At 42.9% G+C, this 17581-nt stretch overlaps 1 protein-coding gene across 3 annotated transcripts in view; it reads left to right on the forward strand.

Annotated features, from left to right (window-relative positions):
- LOC307046291 (uncharacterized protein) overlaps nt 1-17581 on the forward strand; it is a 53912-nt gene that overhangs the window by 21592 nt on the left and 14739 nt on the right. For all 3 annotated transcript variants that reach the window (XM_079692665.1, XM_079692666.1, XM_079692667.1), the window contains exons 35-43: nt 63-11084; nt 11711-11953; nt 12170-12325; nt 12686-12927; nt 13403-15470; nt 15675-16009; nt 16131-16275; nt 16388-16588; nt 16752-17011. In XM_079692665.1, the coding sequence (XP_079548791.1) occupies nt 63-11084; nt 11711-11953; nt 12170-12325; nt 12686-12927; nt 13403-15470; nt 15675-16009; nt 16131-16275; nt 16388-16588; nt 16752-17011 (14672 nt within the window). The remainder of the gene's footprint in view (nt 1-62; nt 11085-11710; nt 11954-12169; nt 12326-12685; nt 12928-13402; nt 15471-15674; nt 16010-16130; nt 16276-16387; nt 16589-16751; nt 17012-17581) is intronic.

Below are 17581 nucleotides of genomic sequence, written 5' to 3' on the forward strand. Positions count from 1 at the left end.
ATTAAAAAAGGTTATGTAACTCAGTAATAATTAATGAAATTTGTACCCTTTTTTTACTCAAGGAACTTGATGGAAAGCGTAAACAAAAGCTGCCTGATGTCCTTCAAGGTAATGTAGAGGAGACAAAGACACCGGTAGTGGCACCACCACGAAAAAGCAAGCTCTCACCTGAGAAGAAACAACAAGTCGAACTGCAAAGAAACATTCCCATAACAGAACAATCTACATCTATTGAATATGAATTATTGGTTTCTGCTGAGCTGGAAACTGATCCTAAAACATTGAAGCCTACTTTGACAGCAGTCAAGGAAGACATCAAATCCATTGGTGTCGAACACAGCAGAATAGAACCAACAAAAACTAAATCTCCGAGTTCAACATATCAATCAGAATCTTTTACAGCGCAACCTTACAACACTTCTCAAGAGATACTGTTGAAGAAGGAAGAAGGTAAAAGCCTAGATCCCACTGCTGAGCCTTTTGGAGCTAAGCAAACTAAACCTACTTTAGAGCAACCTGTACCAATCAAAAAGGTCATTGGGCAGTCTGCAGCTAGTGTTAGTGAGAAAACTACACCTGTACCATCCAGGAGAAAATCCAAGACTTCGGCCACTGATACTGAACCTGCCCAGCCTAAGGTGGAGCCTGAAATGGTGAAAACTGTTATTACTCAAGGATCACCCGGAAATTTGACAGGAAGTGCTTCTTCTGAAGAAACAAAGCGTAAGGCAACCATTATTCTAAATGTATCAGAGACATTCCCGTCTGTCACAGTAGCAACTGATGCCAGGCTTGGACCTACCAGTACAGAGTCAAAGACTGCAGACATGTCTTCTAAGGATAATGTTTCAAAACCTACGCAGATCAAAGGCGACACAGAGAATGTAAAATCTGTCCTCTCTTCAATGCCCATCACAGAAACAGATAATGTGCAACCTAAGTCTGTACAAAAATGCCAAGAGTCAAAGAGCTCCAACATTTCTACGACTGCAAAGCTTGTCGAAACTAAGAAAATCCCTCAGAATGGAAAGACTGCTCAAGGCGAGCAGCCTAGCGAAACTGCTGTTTTGGTAGAAAATAAGCTTTCGCCAAACAAAAGAAAGTCAAAGAGTCAAAAACTTTCACCAGCATTTTCTTACAGTGAGAAAACACAGACCATGGAAATGCCTGACAGTCAAATGTCTTTACAGAGATCCAAGGAGCAAACTGATTCTGCTGCTGTGGTGGTAGAAGCTGAGTTTGTACGAACCATGAGAAAGTCAAAGAGTCTTGACGTTTCCACTGTTTCAGAGACTGGGAAGCTTTTCAGTTCAGAGTCAGTTCCACTGCCAGCTGTAATTGCTGTTTCGGAAAAAAGTGAGGTTTCACCACCAAAGCAAAAGTCAACAACTCTACCTCCGAAAAAGTCTGACAAGCAGGTAATACATATATTGGAAGAACATGAAAGTCAGAGGTCTGCTTTGACAAAAAGTGCTGAACTTGCGACAACTTTGCAGCAAGTTGATGTCCCAAATAAAACTGCTGATGGGAAATCTAAAGATGATAAGAAAGAACCTGACAGCCTGAACTCTCCACATGTGGCCAAAGAAACAACAGAAGCTACTGTTGTGAAAGAAAAGAAGCCTTTTCCAACCAAAAGAAGATATAAGGGTCTAAAGTGTTCCCCTGAACATGTAACCAAGGAGGTGGCGGAGAGTAAGCAAGATCCTGAAAGTCAGAAGTCTACATTAAGCTCTGAAGAGCAAACTGAAACTGTTGTTGAGGAAGAAACTAAAGTCATACCACCAAGGAGAAAATCAAGGGGTTTAGAGGCATCCAAAGTTCCAGAAAGTACATTTCTACTACCCAAGGGAATGTCAAAGAGTACAAAACCTCCTCATGAACCTTTAGAGAATGACACACCTCAGACAGCAATAGAATCGGAAGGTCTAAGATCTACTTTAGGTTCATTTGACAGAAACAAAAGTGTTGTTATTGAAGAAACAAAGCTTGTAGCAACCACAACAAAAACAAAGAGTGGGGACTTTTCCACAGATTCAGAAACCGTTGTTACCCATGTAATGTCACCTGCTGCTGAGCCTGAACAACGTAAGAAAGAACTTGACAGTCAAAAGTCATCAACTCTAGATGTTGTCGAAGGAACAATCAAAACTACTGTCGTGGATAAAGGTAATCTTTCACTAACAAAAATTAGGTCAATGGATCCAAAACTGTCTTCAGAACTTACTACCAAAGAGCTGACAAAGACTAAGGATGAATCTGACAATCAGAAGCCATCTTCAACCCCAGAGGTTGTCACAGCACCAACTGAAATGGCTCTTGTGGAAAAAGGTAAACTTTCCCCATCCAAAAGAAAGTCAAAGGGTCTTAAACTTTCCCTAGACCCTTCTGATATGCAGCAGAAAAACATAAAGGAAGAATCTGACAGTCAGAAGCCATCTGCAACTCCAGAAGTGGCCACAATACCAACTGAAACGGCTGTTTCGGAGGAAGGTAAACTTTCGCCAACCAAAAGAAAGTCAAAGGGTCTTAAACTTTCTTCAGAACTTACTACCACAGAGCTGACAAATACCAAGGAGGACTCTGACAATCAGAAGTCATCTTCGACTCCAGACGTGGTCACAGCAACGACTGAAAAGGGTGTTTCAGAGGAAGGTACACTTTCACCAACCAAAATAAAATCAAAGGGTCTCAAACTTTCCCCTGAAACTGCTTCTACTGATTCAACAAAGACCAAGGAAGAGCCTGACAGTCAGAATTCATCTTCAACTCCAGAAGTGGCCACAAAACCAACTGAAACAACTGTTGTTGAGAAAAGTAAACTTTCCCCAACCAAAAGAAAGTCAAAGGGTCTTAAACTTTCTTCAGAGCTTACTACCACAGAGCTGACAAAGACCAAGGAGGAATCTGACAGTCAGAAGTCCTCTTCAACTAAACAAGTAGTTACAGCACCAACTGAAATGACTGTTGTTGAGAAAAGTACACTTTCGCCAACCAAAAGAGAGTCAACGGGTCTTAAACTTTCTTCAGAACTTACTACCACAGAGCTGACAAATACCAAGGAGGACTCTGACAATCAGAAGTCATCTTCGACTCCAGACGTGGTCACAGCAACGACTGAAAAGGGTGTTTCAGAGGAAGGTACACTTTCACCAACCAAAATGAAATCAAAGGGTCTCAAACTTTCCCCTGAAACTGCTTCTACTGATTCAACAAAGACCAAGGAAGAGCCTGACAGTCAGAATTCATCTTCAACTCCAGAAGTGGCCACAAAACCAACTGAAACAACTGTTGTTGAGAAAAGTAAACTTTCCCCAACCAAAAGAAAGTCAAAGGGTCTTAAACTTTCTTCAGAGCTTACTACCACAGAGCTGACAAAGACCAAGGAGGAATCTGACAGTCAGAAGTCCTCTTCAACTAAACAAGTAGTTACAGCATCAGCTGAAATGGCTGTTGTTGAGAAAAGTACACTTTCGCCAACCAAAAGAGAGTCAAAGGGTCTTAAACTATCCCCAGAACATGCTTTCACTGAGCCAACAAAAACCAAGGAAGAGCCTGACAGTCAGAAGTCATCTTCAACTAAACAAGTAGTTACAGCACCAACTGAAATGACTGTTGTTGAGAAAAATACACTTTCGCCAACCAAAAGAGAGTCAAAGGGTCTTAAACTATCCCCAGAACCTGCTTTCACTGAGCCGACACATACCAAGGAAGAGCCTGACAGTCAGAAGTCATCTTCAACTAAACAAGTAGTTACAGCACCAACTGAAATGACTGTTGTTGAGAAAAATACACTTTCGCCAACCAAAAGAGAGTCAAAGGGTCTTAAACTATCCCCAGAACCTGCTTTCACTGAGCCAACACGAACCAAGGAAGAGACTGACAGTCAGCAGTCATCTTCAACTAAACAAGTAGTTACAGCACCAACTGAAATGACTGTTGTTGAGAAAAGTACACTTTCGCCAACCAAAAGAGAGTCAAAGGGTCTTAAACTATCCCCAGAACCTGCTGTCACTGAGCCAACACGAACGAAGGAAGAGACTGACAGTCAGAAACCACATTCAACTCCAGAAGTACTCACAGCACCAAGTGCAACTACTGGTATGGAAAAAGGTAAACTTTCACCAACCAAAAGAAAGTCAAAGGGTCTTAAACTTTCTCCAGAACCTGCTATCATAGACCTGACAAAGACCAAGGAGGAATCTGACAGTCAGAAGTCATCTTCAACTAAACAAGTAGTTACAGCACCAACTGAAATGACTGTTGTTGAGAAAAGTACACTTTCGCCAACCAAAAGAGAGTCAAAGGGTCTTAAACTATCCCCAGAACCTGCTTTTACTGAGCCAACAAAAACCAAGGAAGAGCCTGACAGTCAGAAACCACCTTCAACTCCAGAAGTAGTCACAACACCAAGTGCAACTACTGGTATGGAAAAAGGTAAACTTTCACCAACCAAAAGAAAGTCAACGGGTCTTAAACTGTCTCCAGAACCTGCTACCACAGACCTGACAAAGACCAATGTAGAGCCTGAGAGTCAGAAGCCATCTTCAACTCTAGACGTTGTCACAGTACCAACTGAAACTACCGACATGGAAAAAGGTAAACTTTCACCAACTAAAATAAAGTCAAAGGGTCTTAAACTTTCCCCAGAACCTGCTACCACAGGCCTGACAAAGACCAATGGAAAGCCTGAGAGTCAGAAGCCATCTTCACGTACAGAGATCACAGCAGTCACGGCAACATCTAAAATTACTGTTGTTTCACCAACTAAAATAATGTCAAAAGACATCAAACTTTCCTCAGAACTTGAGGAATTGACCATACCTGCCAGGAAAATACTGAAAGATGTAGATGTTTCCACAACTGTAAAGCCAGCTTCTGCTGTTGTTGGAAGTGATGAGGTGGAGTCTAAGGAGGTTAAAGTAGAACCTGAGTGTGGAAAGGCTTTATCTGGACAGGTTGTTGCAGGAGCTGTTGAAACTGATGTTGTTAAAGATAGTAAGCTTTCCCCAACCAAAATAAAGTCAAAGAGTCCAAAGGTTTCTTTGGAAATTTCGAGCAAGGAGCTGACGAAGACCAAGGATAAAACTGACAGTCAGAAGCCATGTTTAACTCCAATCAAGGATGATGTGAAATCAAATGTCCCTCAAAAGATGAATCCTGCTGAGAGCAGTCAAACTACTGGGAAGGATGTCAGTCCAATATCTGAGAAGTTTACTGTTCAGGATGGTGGCACCATTCGGGTATTCCAAGAACAGAAAGTGGCTACAGTCATTCTGGAAACATGTGTGCAAGTATCAGAAAAGGAGGATCCTTGTCTGTCATCTCCAAATAATACAACTCTACCTCTGAAAAAGTCTGACAAGCAGGTAATACATATAATGGAAGAACATGAAAGTCAGAGGTCTGCTTTGACAAAAAGTGCTGAACTTGCGACAACTTTGCAGCAAGTTGATGTCCCAAATAAAACTGCTGATGGAAAATCTAAAGATGATAAGAAAGAACCTGACAGCCTGAACTCTCCACATGTGGCCACAGAAACAACAGAAGCTACTGTTGTGAAAGAAAAGAAGCCTTTTCCAACCAAAAGAAGATATAAGGGTCCAAAGTGTTCCCCTGAACATGTAACCAAGGAGGTGGCGGAGAGTAAGCAAGATCCTGAAAGTCAGAAGTCGACATTAAGCTCTGAAGAGCAAACTGAAACTGTTGTTGAGGAAGAAACTAAAGTCATACCACCAAGGAGAAAATCAAGGGGTTTAGAGGCATCCAAAGTTCCAGAAAGTACATTTCTACTACCCAAGGGAATGTCAAAGAGTACAAAACCTCCTCATGAACCTTTAGAGAATGACACACCTCAGACAGCAATAGAATTGGAAGGTCTAAGATCTACTTTAGGTTCATTTGACAGAAACAAAAGTGTTGTTATTGAAGAAACAAAGCTTGTAGCAACCACAACAAAAACAAAGAGTGGGGACTTTTCCACAGATTCAGAAACCGTTGTTACCCATGTAATGTCACCTGCTGCTGAGCCTGAACAACGTAAGAAAGAACTTGACAGTCAAAAGTCATCAACTCTAGATGTTGTCGAAGGAACAATCAAAACTACTGTTGTGGATAAAGGTCATCTTTCACTAACAACAATTAGGTCAAGGGATCCAAAACTTTCTTCAGAACCTGCTACCACAGACCTGACAAAGACCAAGGAGGAATCTGACAATCAGAAGTCATCTTCAACTAAACAAGTAGTTACAGCACCAACTGAAATGACTGTTGTTGAGAAAAGTACACTTTCGCCAACCAAAAGAGAGTCAAAGGGTCTTAAACTATCCCCAGAACCTGCTTTCACTGAGCCAACAAAAACCAAGGAAGAGCCTGACAGTCAGAAACCACCTTCAACTCCAGAAGTAGTCACAACACCAAGTGCAACTACTGGTATGGAAAAAGGTAAACTTTCACCAACCAAAAGAAAGTCAAAGGGTCTTAAACTGTCTCCAGAACCTGCTACCACAGACCTGATAAAGACCAATGTAGAGCCTGAGAGTCAGAAGCCATCTTCAACTCTAGACGTTGTCACAGTACCAACTGAAACTACCGACATGGAAAAAGGTAAACTTTCACCAACTCAAATAAAGTCAAAGGGTCTTAAACTTTCCCCAGAACCTGCTACCACAGGCCTGACAAAGACCAATGTAAAGCCTGAGACTCAGAAGCCATCTTCACGTACAGAGGTCACAGCAGTCACGGCAACATCTAAAATTACTGTTGTTTCACCTACTAAAATAATGTCAAAAGACATCAAACTTTCTTCAGAACTTGAGGAATTGACCATACCTGCCAGGAAAATACTGAAAGATGTAGATGTTTCCACAACTGTAAAGCCGGCTTCTGCTGTTGTTGGAAGTGATGAGGTGGAGTCTAAGGAGGTTAAAGTAGAACCTGAGTGTGGGAAGGCTTTATCTGGACAGGTTGTTGCAGGAGCTGTTGAAACTGATGTTGTTAAAGATAGTAAGCTTTCCCCAACCAAAATAAAGTCAAAGAGTCCAAAGGTTTCTTTGGAAATTTCGAGCAAGGAGCTGACGAAGACCAAGGATAAAACTGACAGTCAGAAGCCATGTTTAACTCCAATCAAGGATGATGTGAAATCAAATGTCCCTCAAAAGATGAATCCTGCTGAGAGCAGTCAAACTACTGTGAAGGATGTCAGTCCAATATCTGAGAAGTTTACTGTTCAGGATGGTGGCACCATTCGGGTATTCCAAGAACAGAAAGGGGCTACAGTCATTCTGGACACATGTGTGCAAGTATCAGAAAAGGAGGATCCTTGTCTGACATCTCCAAATAATGAGCCTTTGGAGTCTTTTCTTACATCCATTTTAACCTGGGCTATACCTCCACATTCTGAGTTACAGGAGCCTGAAGATAAATCCAAAGAGGCCCCTAAATATACCATTACTCAGTCTACAGAAAAATACTTAAGTACATTACCTCAAACAAAGCCATCTCTTTCCACCAAGCCTACTGATACACCACATGTGGCAGACTACATAGACAAGTTATGTGAAAACACAAGTGAGACTCAGAAGAGATATCTGGTCCTTGATCTGCCTGAGGTTGGATTTACCCAGACATACGAAATAAAGCAAGATCAGTCTTTGACTGATCTTGCGGCTCAGAGTGAGTTCACTCAACCTACCTCAGCTGATTTTGCTGGGGTTCAGCCTTATAAGGCTGAGGCAGAATTTTCTAAAATAAGCTCAATTAAGCAAAACAAAGTAGAACCAAGTGGAACTCTTAGTCTCGTTCAGGATAGACGAGAACAAGGTAAGGTTTATGACTTCCAGAAAGAACTAGGTAAAATGTCAACACATGACATCGATGATACACCTAAGACAATCCACATGGAGCCTGAAGTGCGCATTTTAAAACGAGATATTCAGACAAGTCCAGAGGTGAATGAAAACCCATCTGTCACAAGTGCAAAAATTACACCAGTACAAGGAAGTATCCAGAGTGAAATGGACCCAGAAAACAAAGATTGGATTGCTGCTGTTGTTAAGACAGAGATGACTGCATTTAATATTACTAGAATACTAAAAAAAGTGCAAGAAATCTCTAATGAAAATCATGGCGATGTGACTCAAAGGGACAATGCCCAACACTCTCCTTCTGAAGCATTGCCTCAAGATCAGGCAAGGACAGAATTTGTAGAGATAAGCATATCTGAGAAAGATATTGTGAAAACAAGCCAAACTGGGACTAAACAAACCATGTTGGAAAAACCCAAACAGGTCAAGGAACAGGTCGTAAAAGAGCACCCTACACCTTCCCCACATGGCATTGAACATGTACATAAGAGCTTTGATGAAAAATGTGTTACTATTGAGAAGATCACCAGGGAGCCTGAAGTGTGCATCCTACAACTGGATATGCCGACCAGCCTGCAGAGTTATGAATACACATCAGTCACAAGAGCGAAAGAGCAGAGGATAGATATTGTTCAAACGTGTATCCAGAGCGAAAGGCTGCTGGAAAACAAAGATGTTACCACTGCAGGTGTTAAGCCAGAGGAATCTGCAGGGGAAGTTACTAAGATAAGGGTGCAGGAGGGCAGTCCTGAATGTCAATACAATGTGCCTAAAAGAGAATCTGCTCAACTCAAGACTTCTAGATCTAAATCATTGCAACCACATGAGACAGAGACAGACTTTATCGATATAAGCTTATATGAACAAGACATAGTTAAACCAAGCCAAACTGATACTAAGAAAGGAGACTTGAAAACTGCCCAAGATAGAGCTACAGAAAAAAAAGTATTTGGAGTCCAAGAAGGGCATCCTAACGTGTCATCACAGAGTATGAAAGATGTACCCAAGATCCTGGAGGAAAAGCCTGCTAGGATGCAGCAAATCCAATTAGAACCTCAAATGCGCATCCTTCAACTAAATATACCATCCACTCTCGGGAAAGATGAAAACACGTCAGTCACAGGAGAAAAAGAGCCAAAGATACATGCTAAAGTGTTGACAAAAGACGTACATGATTTACCCCAGAGCATCGATCAAAGGTCTGTCAAAATTGAGAAAATCCAAAAAGGCACTGAAGTGCATATTTTAAAACCAGGTACACAGATCTCTATAAAGGGGCATGATATCCCCTCTGTAACGATGATTGATAAAGAACAAACAAGTATCCAAGGCAAGAAGTTAACAGAAAACAAAGACCTGACTTCAGCTGATGTTCAGCCAGATATAGCTACAGTCAAGATGACCAAGTTAGAAGTATGCAAAGGACCTGGGGTCCAAGAAGAGCATCCTATAGTTTGTACACCAGATGTCAAGCCAGAGAAGGCTGCCGTTAAGACAAGAGCAGAAGTTCCGCAAATCCCCACTGGAAGGCAAGTGAATATTGCTCAGAGTTACTCCACTCAACTCACCTCTGTTGCTTCGACAGCATTGAAGCCTAGTCAAGCAGGGACAACATTTGCAGATACATCTAAGCAAGACACTGTTAAACCAAGCGAAACAGAGATTAAACTAGAGGTCTTGAAAACCAAACAGGAAAAACCCAAAGAGGTAAAGGATAGCAACTTGCAAGAAGCGCATGCTAAAGTTTCGACAAAAGATGTGAATGATTCACCAAAGACCCTTGATGAAGAGTCTATTAAGATGGAGAAAATCCTCAAAGGGAGTGAAGAGTGCATTTTAAAACCAGGTAAAGAGGCAACCAAGAAGGAGCATGAAATCACTTATGTAACAAAAGCAAAGGCCCCAGGGATTGATATTGATCAAACAAGTATCCAGAGCCAAGAAGTTGCAGAAAACAAAAACCTGTCTTCAGCTGATGCTCAGCCAGAAAAGACTGCAGTCCAGATGACCAGAGTAGAAGTGGGCAAAGGATTGGTCAAGGAACATGGTGTCCAAAAAGAACAACAACCGAGTACGCAGGCCACTAAACAGGAGCACAAAATCATGCCTGTTACGATAGAAAAGTCATCAAGGATTGTTAAAGATCAAACAACTCGTCATCTGGGCACAGAATTTCCAGAAAACAAAGACCTTTCTTTAGATGTTGTTCAGCCAGAAAAGACTGCAGTCAAGATGACCAGGTTAGAAGTATGCACAGGACCTGGGGTCCAAGAAGAGCATCCTATAGTTTGTACACCAGATGTCAAGCCAGAGAAGGCTGCCATTAAGACAAAAGAACAAGTTCCTCAAATCCCCACTGAAAGTCAAAAGAATGTTGCCCTGAGGGACTCCACTCAACTCACATCGGTTGCTTCTACGGCAGTGAAGCCAAGTAAAGCCGAAAAAACACTTGCAGAAATAAGCTCATCCAAGCAAGACACTGTAAAACCAAGCGAAACAGAGATTAAACTAGATGTGATGAAAACCACACAGGAAAGTCCCGAAGATGTAAAGGATCACAAAAAGCAAGAGGTTCAGGCTAAAGTGTTGACAAAAAACGAGCAGGATTCCTCCCGGAGCTTGGATATGAAGTCTGTCAAGATTGAGAAAATCCACGGAGGGGCTGAAGTGCAGGTTTTACAACCAGGTACCCAGGTCACTATTAAGGAGCAAGAAGCCGCATCTGTTCCGACAGCAAAGACATCAAGGGTTGTAATTGATCCAACAAGTATCCATGTCGAGAAAGTGCCAGAAAACAAAGACCAGACTTCAGCTGATGTTGGGCCAGATAAAGCTGCAGTCAAGATGACCATGATCGAAGTGAAGAGCAAGGAAACACCCAAAGGGGGAAAATATTGTGAAGTACAAGAAGTGCATGCTGAAGTATCAACAAAAGTGCAGGATGAAAAGTATGTTAAGACTGTAAAGATGACCAGTGAAGAAGTGCCAGAAAGCTTTACAGATTCCCTGTGTGAACCAAGGTTAGTCCCTAGCGCACTAACGGAGAGACAAGCAACGTATGCAAAGGACATTGAGAAGGAAGAAAAGAATGAGGGGAAGAAGAGGACAACTCAGGAAGAGGAAAGGGAAAAAATGGTCAATCTAGGAAAACGAAATGTTCCACTCCCGATGGCCAAAACTCCCACCACTGCTGACGTGAGGACAATGGATGCAACACAGGTAAGACATTAGAGGTAATCATCTGTAGACAATACTGTTCATTAGGTCTCTGTCAATTTAGTTTGAACAACTTTGTAGTTAACTCTCAATGGACAACCGTCCCAAGGATCACTTTCACAATACAAAATAGCCCAGTAACTACAATAGCAGATAATATTACATATTAATTGACAAGTTGAGTAGACAGAGAGAGAGAGAGAGAAAGTATTTTTGTATTGCTCTTGGTATTATGTAAATCCTTTATTATGCTCAACAATTTTCAAAGAAGCATCAATGACTGATCAATGTACCTTTAGGGCTTCTGAAATAAATGTGTTTTAATTTACTTTACATTTAGGCCTTTACAAGTACTGCACACAGCTACATTTGATAAGCCTTACATGCAAAGCCAAATGTATGCTTGAGAAATCTACACCTGTGCTACCAATGGTTTCATTGCCTCTGGGTTGTAATATGAGCCATGCATGTCTTGCGAGTCAAAGCAAGTAAGGCTTGGTAAACTGCCAGAGAACAACGATCATTCAAAAGGATTCTAATTATTTCACAACGTGCTTGACTAAAATGGAATGCAGTTGTTTGTCAAAATCTTGCATTAATTCTGTGTTTTCTATCCACGATTGGATCAGGTGAACACGGCTGACAAGATACAATCTGCATCACTGCAGGCAGTTCATACGTCTGGCATTATCTGGAGGGAGGTAACCCTGGTGGAAGGCTCACCCTCTCAGGAAAACAAAGCTCAAGCTGCAACGACTGTTAGGAAGCCTGAGAAACTTGTTCTGGAGGAACCAGAAGGATCCACCATGAGGAAAGTCTTCACGGAAGTACAGTTACTCTCAGGGACAGGACCTACCAGTCCACTATCAGAGGTATCAGTATTACTTTAAATTAACACTAGGTTTAACCAAGTGTAGAAATGGTAGTAATAATAATAATAATAATAATAATAATAATAATAATGTGTTGAACATATACTGTCAGCATTGCTATTTGAATCTAGCTCATGGTTGTTACTTTTTTTTGTCTCCTTGGGCCTCACTTGGATTTTAAAGACTGCAAGCTCTGATGTGTTTCTATTTCCTTAGGGTAAACCACTGGAAGGGGCTCCAGAGGCTCTGATTTCATCCACCAGTGATCTGGAGAACCGTCTGAGCAGGCTGGTATCTAGAGTCCTTAGCTGCAAGAATTACCCAGCTGAACTCAGCCCAGCAGCCATGGCCAAACAGCTGGAGGAAGCTCAGGTGTGAATCAAAATGACACGGTCCATGACTCATTCGAGATATAAAAATGATTTATGGAGGCATTTTTTTTAAACTTGTGGAGTTGAACAGCATGTTCTGTAATAAAAATACTTATATAGTACCTTCTGAATTTGGCATCTCCAATGCTTATCTGTCCCAGCCTGTTCTAAAGGTGGATACTAAAACAAGTGTACATTTCTCAACATGATTGTGCATTGCACCTTAAAATGTGTAACTTTTGAAATAACTCATTCATAGCATTATACTTGTGTTTAGTAGAAATCAGATGTACAATAAACATAACATGTGCGTTAAAATGACAGGCTTTGAATAATTGTGGTTACTTTTGCCTGAGTGCAGGAGTGCAGAGACACTGCCCAGGCACAAGTGTCCTTGCTCTCTCAGTTGAGAGAATCTGAAGCTGAGAATAAAGAAGCTCTGGAGTGTGTGGAGGACCAGTGGAGTACCGCAGTTCAGGATGCAGCTGCTGTCATCCAGAGTAAAGAGGCCCAACTGCAGCTGGTCAGAGATTACTGCGCACAGTGTGAAGCAGCCAAGACCACCCTGGAGAGACTGACAGCAGAACTGGAAGCTGTCAGGATGTGAGTTTCATCTATGGTTTCCATTTCATTTCTTTATTGTTATCATTTATCAGAACCTGAAATTATTTTTGCAAACAGATTTGTATTGCTCGAGAATATATCGTTTAAAACGTACACATTATATACAACTGTCATTAAATTAGTGTTCCAGTGTTTAGTATTTTTTTAGGGTCCTCATTAGCTTTATCAAAATTATTCATCTTGTCTATTCTTCCTTACATCCACTTTAGAAGAAAACAAACCAAACTATTCTAAAACCAATTCACAAAAACAAGATAAGACAATATTACCTTTTAAAACGTAGTGGCACAAAGCCAAAGGGGGCAAACTGGAATGTTTTTTAAAGCTTTTACTTAATTAACATTTCATGTTATTTAAATATTGTATCTTAAATCTCAAATCATCCTGTCAAGCTAATATTTGTAATGTTGTAAATGCCAGGCCGATGATTCCAAGACTCCTTGTGTTATTCCAGGTCCCCAGAGGAGAGCATCCCAAAGGAAACGGAGCGACTACTCTCCTTACAGAGAAGCATGGAGGAGAACAGAACAGTACTGGGGGAGTTGCTTTTGACCCATACCAAGTTGTACCCCCACCTCAGCTGGTCTGAGCGAGCAACCGCACAGACCGTTCAGAAGAGCCTGCAAGAGAATTGGAGGGGCCTGGAAAGAGCTGTGGAGAGAAACCTGTATCACACAAAGGTCCGTTTTCAAAACACCAGCAGCCTTCTGTCTGCGATATCAGGTCTTAAGAAACATTTGGAGACAGTCGACAAAGACCTTGAAGCCAAGTCTCCTACGGTTACTCAGTGGAACTGCAAGAAGGCGAAGCAGCTGATGGTGGCAAATGCAGAGGTGAAAGCTGCTCAGCAGACACACCTCCATCTGCAGCAGCTGTCAGATGTGCTACTCCCCAGCACACAAAGTGAGAAGGAAACAACAGAAATAAAGCAGGGGCTTCAGAGAGTCAAAGACCAAATTCGCCAAACAGAGGAACTCATTTCATGTCAAACTCAGAACAGCAGCAACCCCATCATGGAGAAAATACTCATGGTGATGAGGGATGGCCTTTCCTGGGCGAAGCAGACAGAGAGTGACATTGAAGGCAGGAGGAAGAGGGTGGCTCTCCTCCCTGAGAATGTACACCGTCAGCTCAGAGATCACAAGAAGATGCAGTCCGAGGTCATAACCAAACAGGGCCAACTGGAGCTGCTGGTGGAGGAGGTGGAGGAGCTCCTTCCACAGCTGGACCAGGCTGAGGAGGTGCCGATGGTGCGCTCATCTCTGGACTCCCTTCACAAACTATCAGAGTCGACTACTGAGAAGCTAGCCAAGGCTGTGAGAGAGATAGAGTCGGGCCTGCAGACCAGAGAGAAGCTTTCGGAGCAGATTGCTGATCTAGAGTCCTGGGTTTTGGCTCACCTCCATAAAGAAGCCTCCAGGAGTCCGGACAGCGAGCTCAAGGGCCCGGCTGACACTGAGCGCAGAGTCCGTCAGATCCAAGAGACTCTGGCTGAGGCTGAGAAGCAAGCCGCTGTCTGCGAAGCTCTTTTAATGAAGAGTAAAGACATTGCCCCTGAACTCAGCATCAGCGAGAACTGTCATCTTTATGACAAGCTTACCAACCTCCAGGAGGACATCAGAGCCATCAGCAGCTATGAGAAAGCCACCAAAAAGGAGCTTGACAATCTCACCCAGAATTTAGATTCCAGCAAGAAACACGTTGTCAAAATTGAAACAAGCCTGAGGCAGATGTTAGTAGATCTGAGTAGACACAGGTTCCCCATCACAAGCGAGTCCCTTCAAGCCTTTGAGCGTTTCAAACACATGATTTTGGAGCACAAGTCCCAGGCTGACATTCTGCAACCCTTGATTCCCCAGGAAAAGTCAAAGGAACTGTACTCGGTCATTTCTGAACTTCTCCGCAAAATGGTCACCCTGGAAATGAAAGCCAAAGGTCACGAGGCGTACCTGAACCAGAGGCAGTGTGTAGAGGACCTCAGGGAGAGCGTTCAGGAGCAAGTCAGTCACACCAAAGACGACAGCACGGCGCTGGAGGACAAGTACAAAGTCTGGCAGGCCCTCCTCATCCAGCTTCCTCTAATCAGGTACATGTCTGAGGAGGCTGGATCCAAACTCGAGATGATCTCCGCTGAAATCTACCCCTCACAGCTGAGCACAGAGCGGCATAGACTGAAAAAAAACGAGGAGAGCCTTGACACCTTGGAATTGACGCTCTACAACAACCTCAGCATCATCGAGCTGAACCTGCTGAAGGAGCTGGACCTGGACTCAGAGAAGGTGGCCATTCAGGCCTTCCTCTTGAAGACCCAGCAGGAGCTCCAGACAATCCCCTCATCGGAGCCAAATGAAACACTAATTAACAACGAATACCAAAGAGTCATGTCTTTCAAAAATACTGTACAGTCAAGAATGAGAGCACTGGAGCTTTTCGAGCAGAAGAAACGAAACAGACAAGGGAGCGGATTCCAAGATGTGATGGACTTGAAGAAATCGGTCTTCAGCGAATGCGACCACCAAATGGCAAGTTCTTGTTTTTATTATATATCTTTTTTTGGTAAATGAGAATCCAAGCCACACCATCCAAAGCTAAAGTCGTGTGCAACAAAACTGGGACCAATTATAATGGACAATAAAAAATTATGTCAAAAACATCTCAAATAAATGACTGGAATGATATATAGGATTAGTTTGAGTAATACAAAAATTGTGTTTATTGTATTTTAGGCGAATATCACCCAGGCCAAAAAGTCCCTGAGCCGCTACACCTGTGCTGTAACACAGGCGGCTCAGTTCCTGCGGGACATCGAGGTGTCTCTGCTGCCCCCGCAGGGCTCTGCTGGTCTCTGCTCCGACAGGCTGCCGGAGACCCAGCAGGCTCTTGCCTCGCTGCAGCAGCAGTTCCAGACCCATGTGGAGCAGCTCCAGAAACAAGACGCCCTGCATCCTTACCTGTGCCCCCAGAAGGTGGAGCAGCTTCAGGAGAACATCCTGAGTCAGCTCCTGGTGAGGATGTCCACTCTCCAGGCAAAGGGACACATGCGACTGGAGTACCTCAGCAGGTAATATGCTAACAGATGAAAGTCTGCATTCTCAACTTCACAGCCATTCTGTGCCTTATTTGCATTTGAGAATAAGCTTCTTCTTATTAGACCTTAACAGATAACAAATGATCTCTTTCAGTTGTGCAGAACATTACAGAAAATACACCAAGAGCCAAGATGAAATCCTCCAGAGTGTGAAGAGCGCAGAGAGCAGCCTCTCACAGTTCATCTGTCATAAAGTCACCTGTCTCGCTGACTGCACTGACCAGCAGACCAAGCTTGGAGTACGTATGAGCATTATTCTCTTTGAGTTTCCGTGCTCCAGGGACGAATATCATTCACCATTGTGTTCATCTCTATCATATAAATCACATTTTGAATGACTCTCTGTTGCAGGTTCTGTCTGAGGAGGTGGAGTCTCTGCAGAGGCGTCTGGGGGAGCTGAACGAGTGGTGCCCAGAGCGGAGCTGTCGGGGGGGCAGGGAGTCCGCTGTGGCTTCTGTGTGGAAACGCGTATCGAGACTACGCCGCTGCATAAACGAGCTGACGACACGCAGCAAACAGAGGATCGCAGAATGGAGCGAAATCACCAACAGTGTAAGTTACAGATTACAGAAAGAATATTTGTGGTGTAAAATTAATATATAATCTGAACGAATACTTCACCCCCTCCAGTCTTATCCAAGTGTCACACTTTCTATTTATTTTTTGTCCATATTACTATGAAGTATAATTAAGTCTGTGTGCGGCCCCTCCTCAGGTGAAGAAGACCTCCTCTCTCCTGGAGGAAGTGGAGGGGGAACATCCTGATGTGTCCCGGATGAAGGCCTCCACCGAGGACCTTCAGGACCTACTGCAGTCCTGGGAGCAGTACCAGGACAGCCTGGACTGTGAACATCGAGCGCTGTCCGCTCTGGAGCTGCGCACCGCCAGGCTGCTGGGGGTCCCAGCCGACCTGGAGCAGGCCCCACCCACTCCGCTCTGTCAGCAGCTGCAGGCCATGCAGGGTCGATACAGCAGGTAGGACGGAGTTTCAGCTTCACTTTATAGCTTTATTGACGTTTTTGTGGTTGAAGACTTTCGGTAAAGATCTAATGTCAGTTTTTAAAATAATTTCACTGGTCACCTTACATTTATATAAAAGATAGTGGCAGATAATGTTCATACTTTTAAAGGCCACCTCAAGACCCAGCTTTTGGATTTGGCTTAAAAATTAATTTTATTACATTTTGTAATTGTAAGTATCGCTCTGTCTCTGAATTGGGAGGGTAAGAATGATTTTTGTAAATCATCCTGGGTCACCTGCCTTTTAAACCCAACAGTCACTCTGTATATGTTGATTCTTTAGCTACAGTATTCCCCTTAGTTTTCGTTTTTAAATTAAACCCATTCATTGTGATTTTAATTCCATGGCATAACAAAAACTCAATTACCCACAAGCTATCAGGGGAAAGTGGGTCGGACATGGACTGCGGGGCCTCTGAGCATGGGCAGTATTTGAATATGTTTACACTGACAGTACTTTAACTGCCATGAGGCTTTGTGCTTTGAATTGAACGGTTGATGTATTCTCAATGCAAACTCTCACTA

Source organism: Notothenia rossii, assembly GCF_949606895.1.
Source record: "Notothenia rossii genome assembly, chromosome: 7".
NCBI lineage: Eukaryota > Metazoa > Chordata > Actinopteri > Perciformes > Nototheniidae > Notothenia > Notothenia rossii.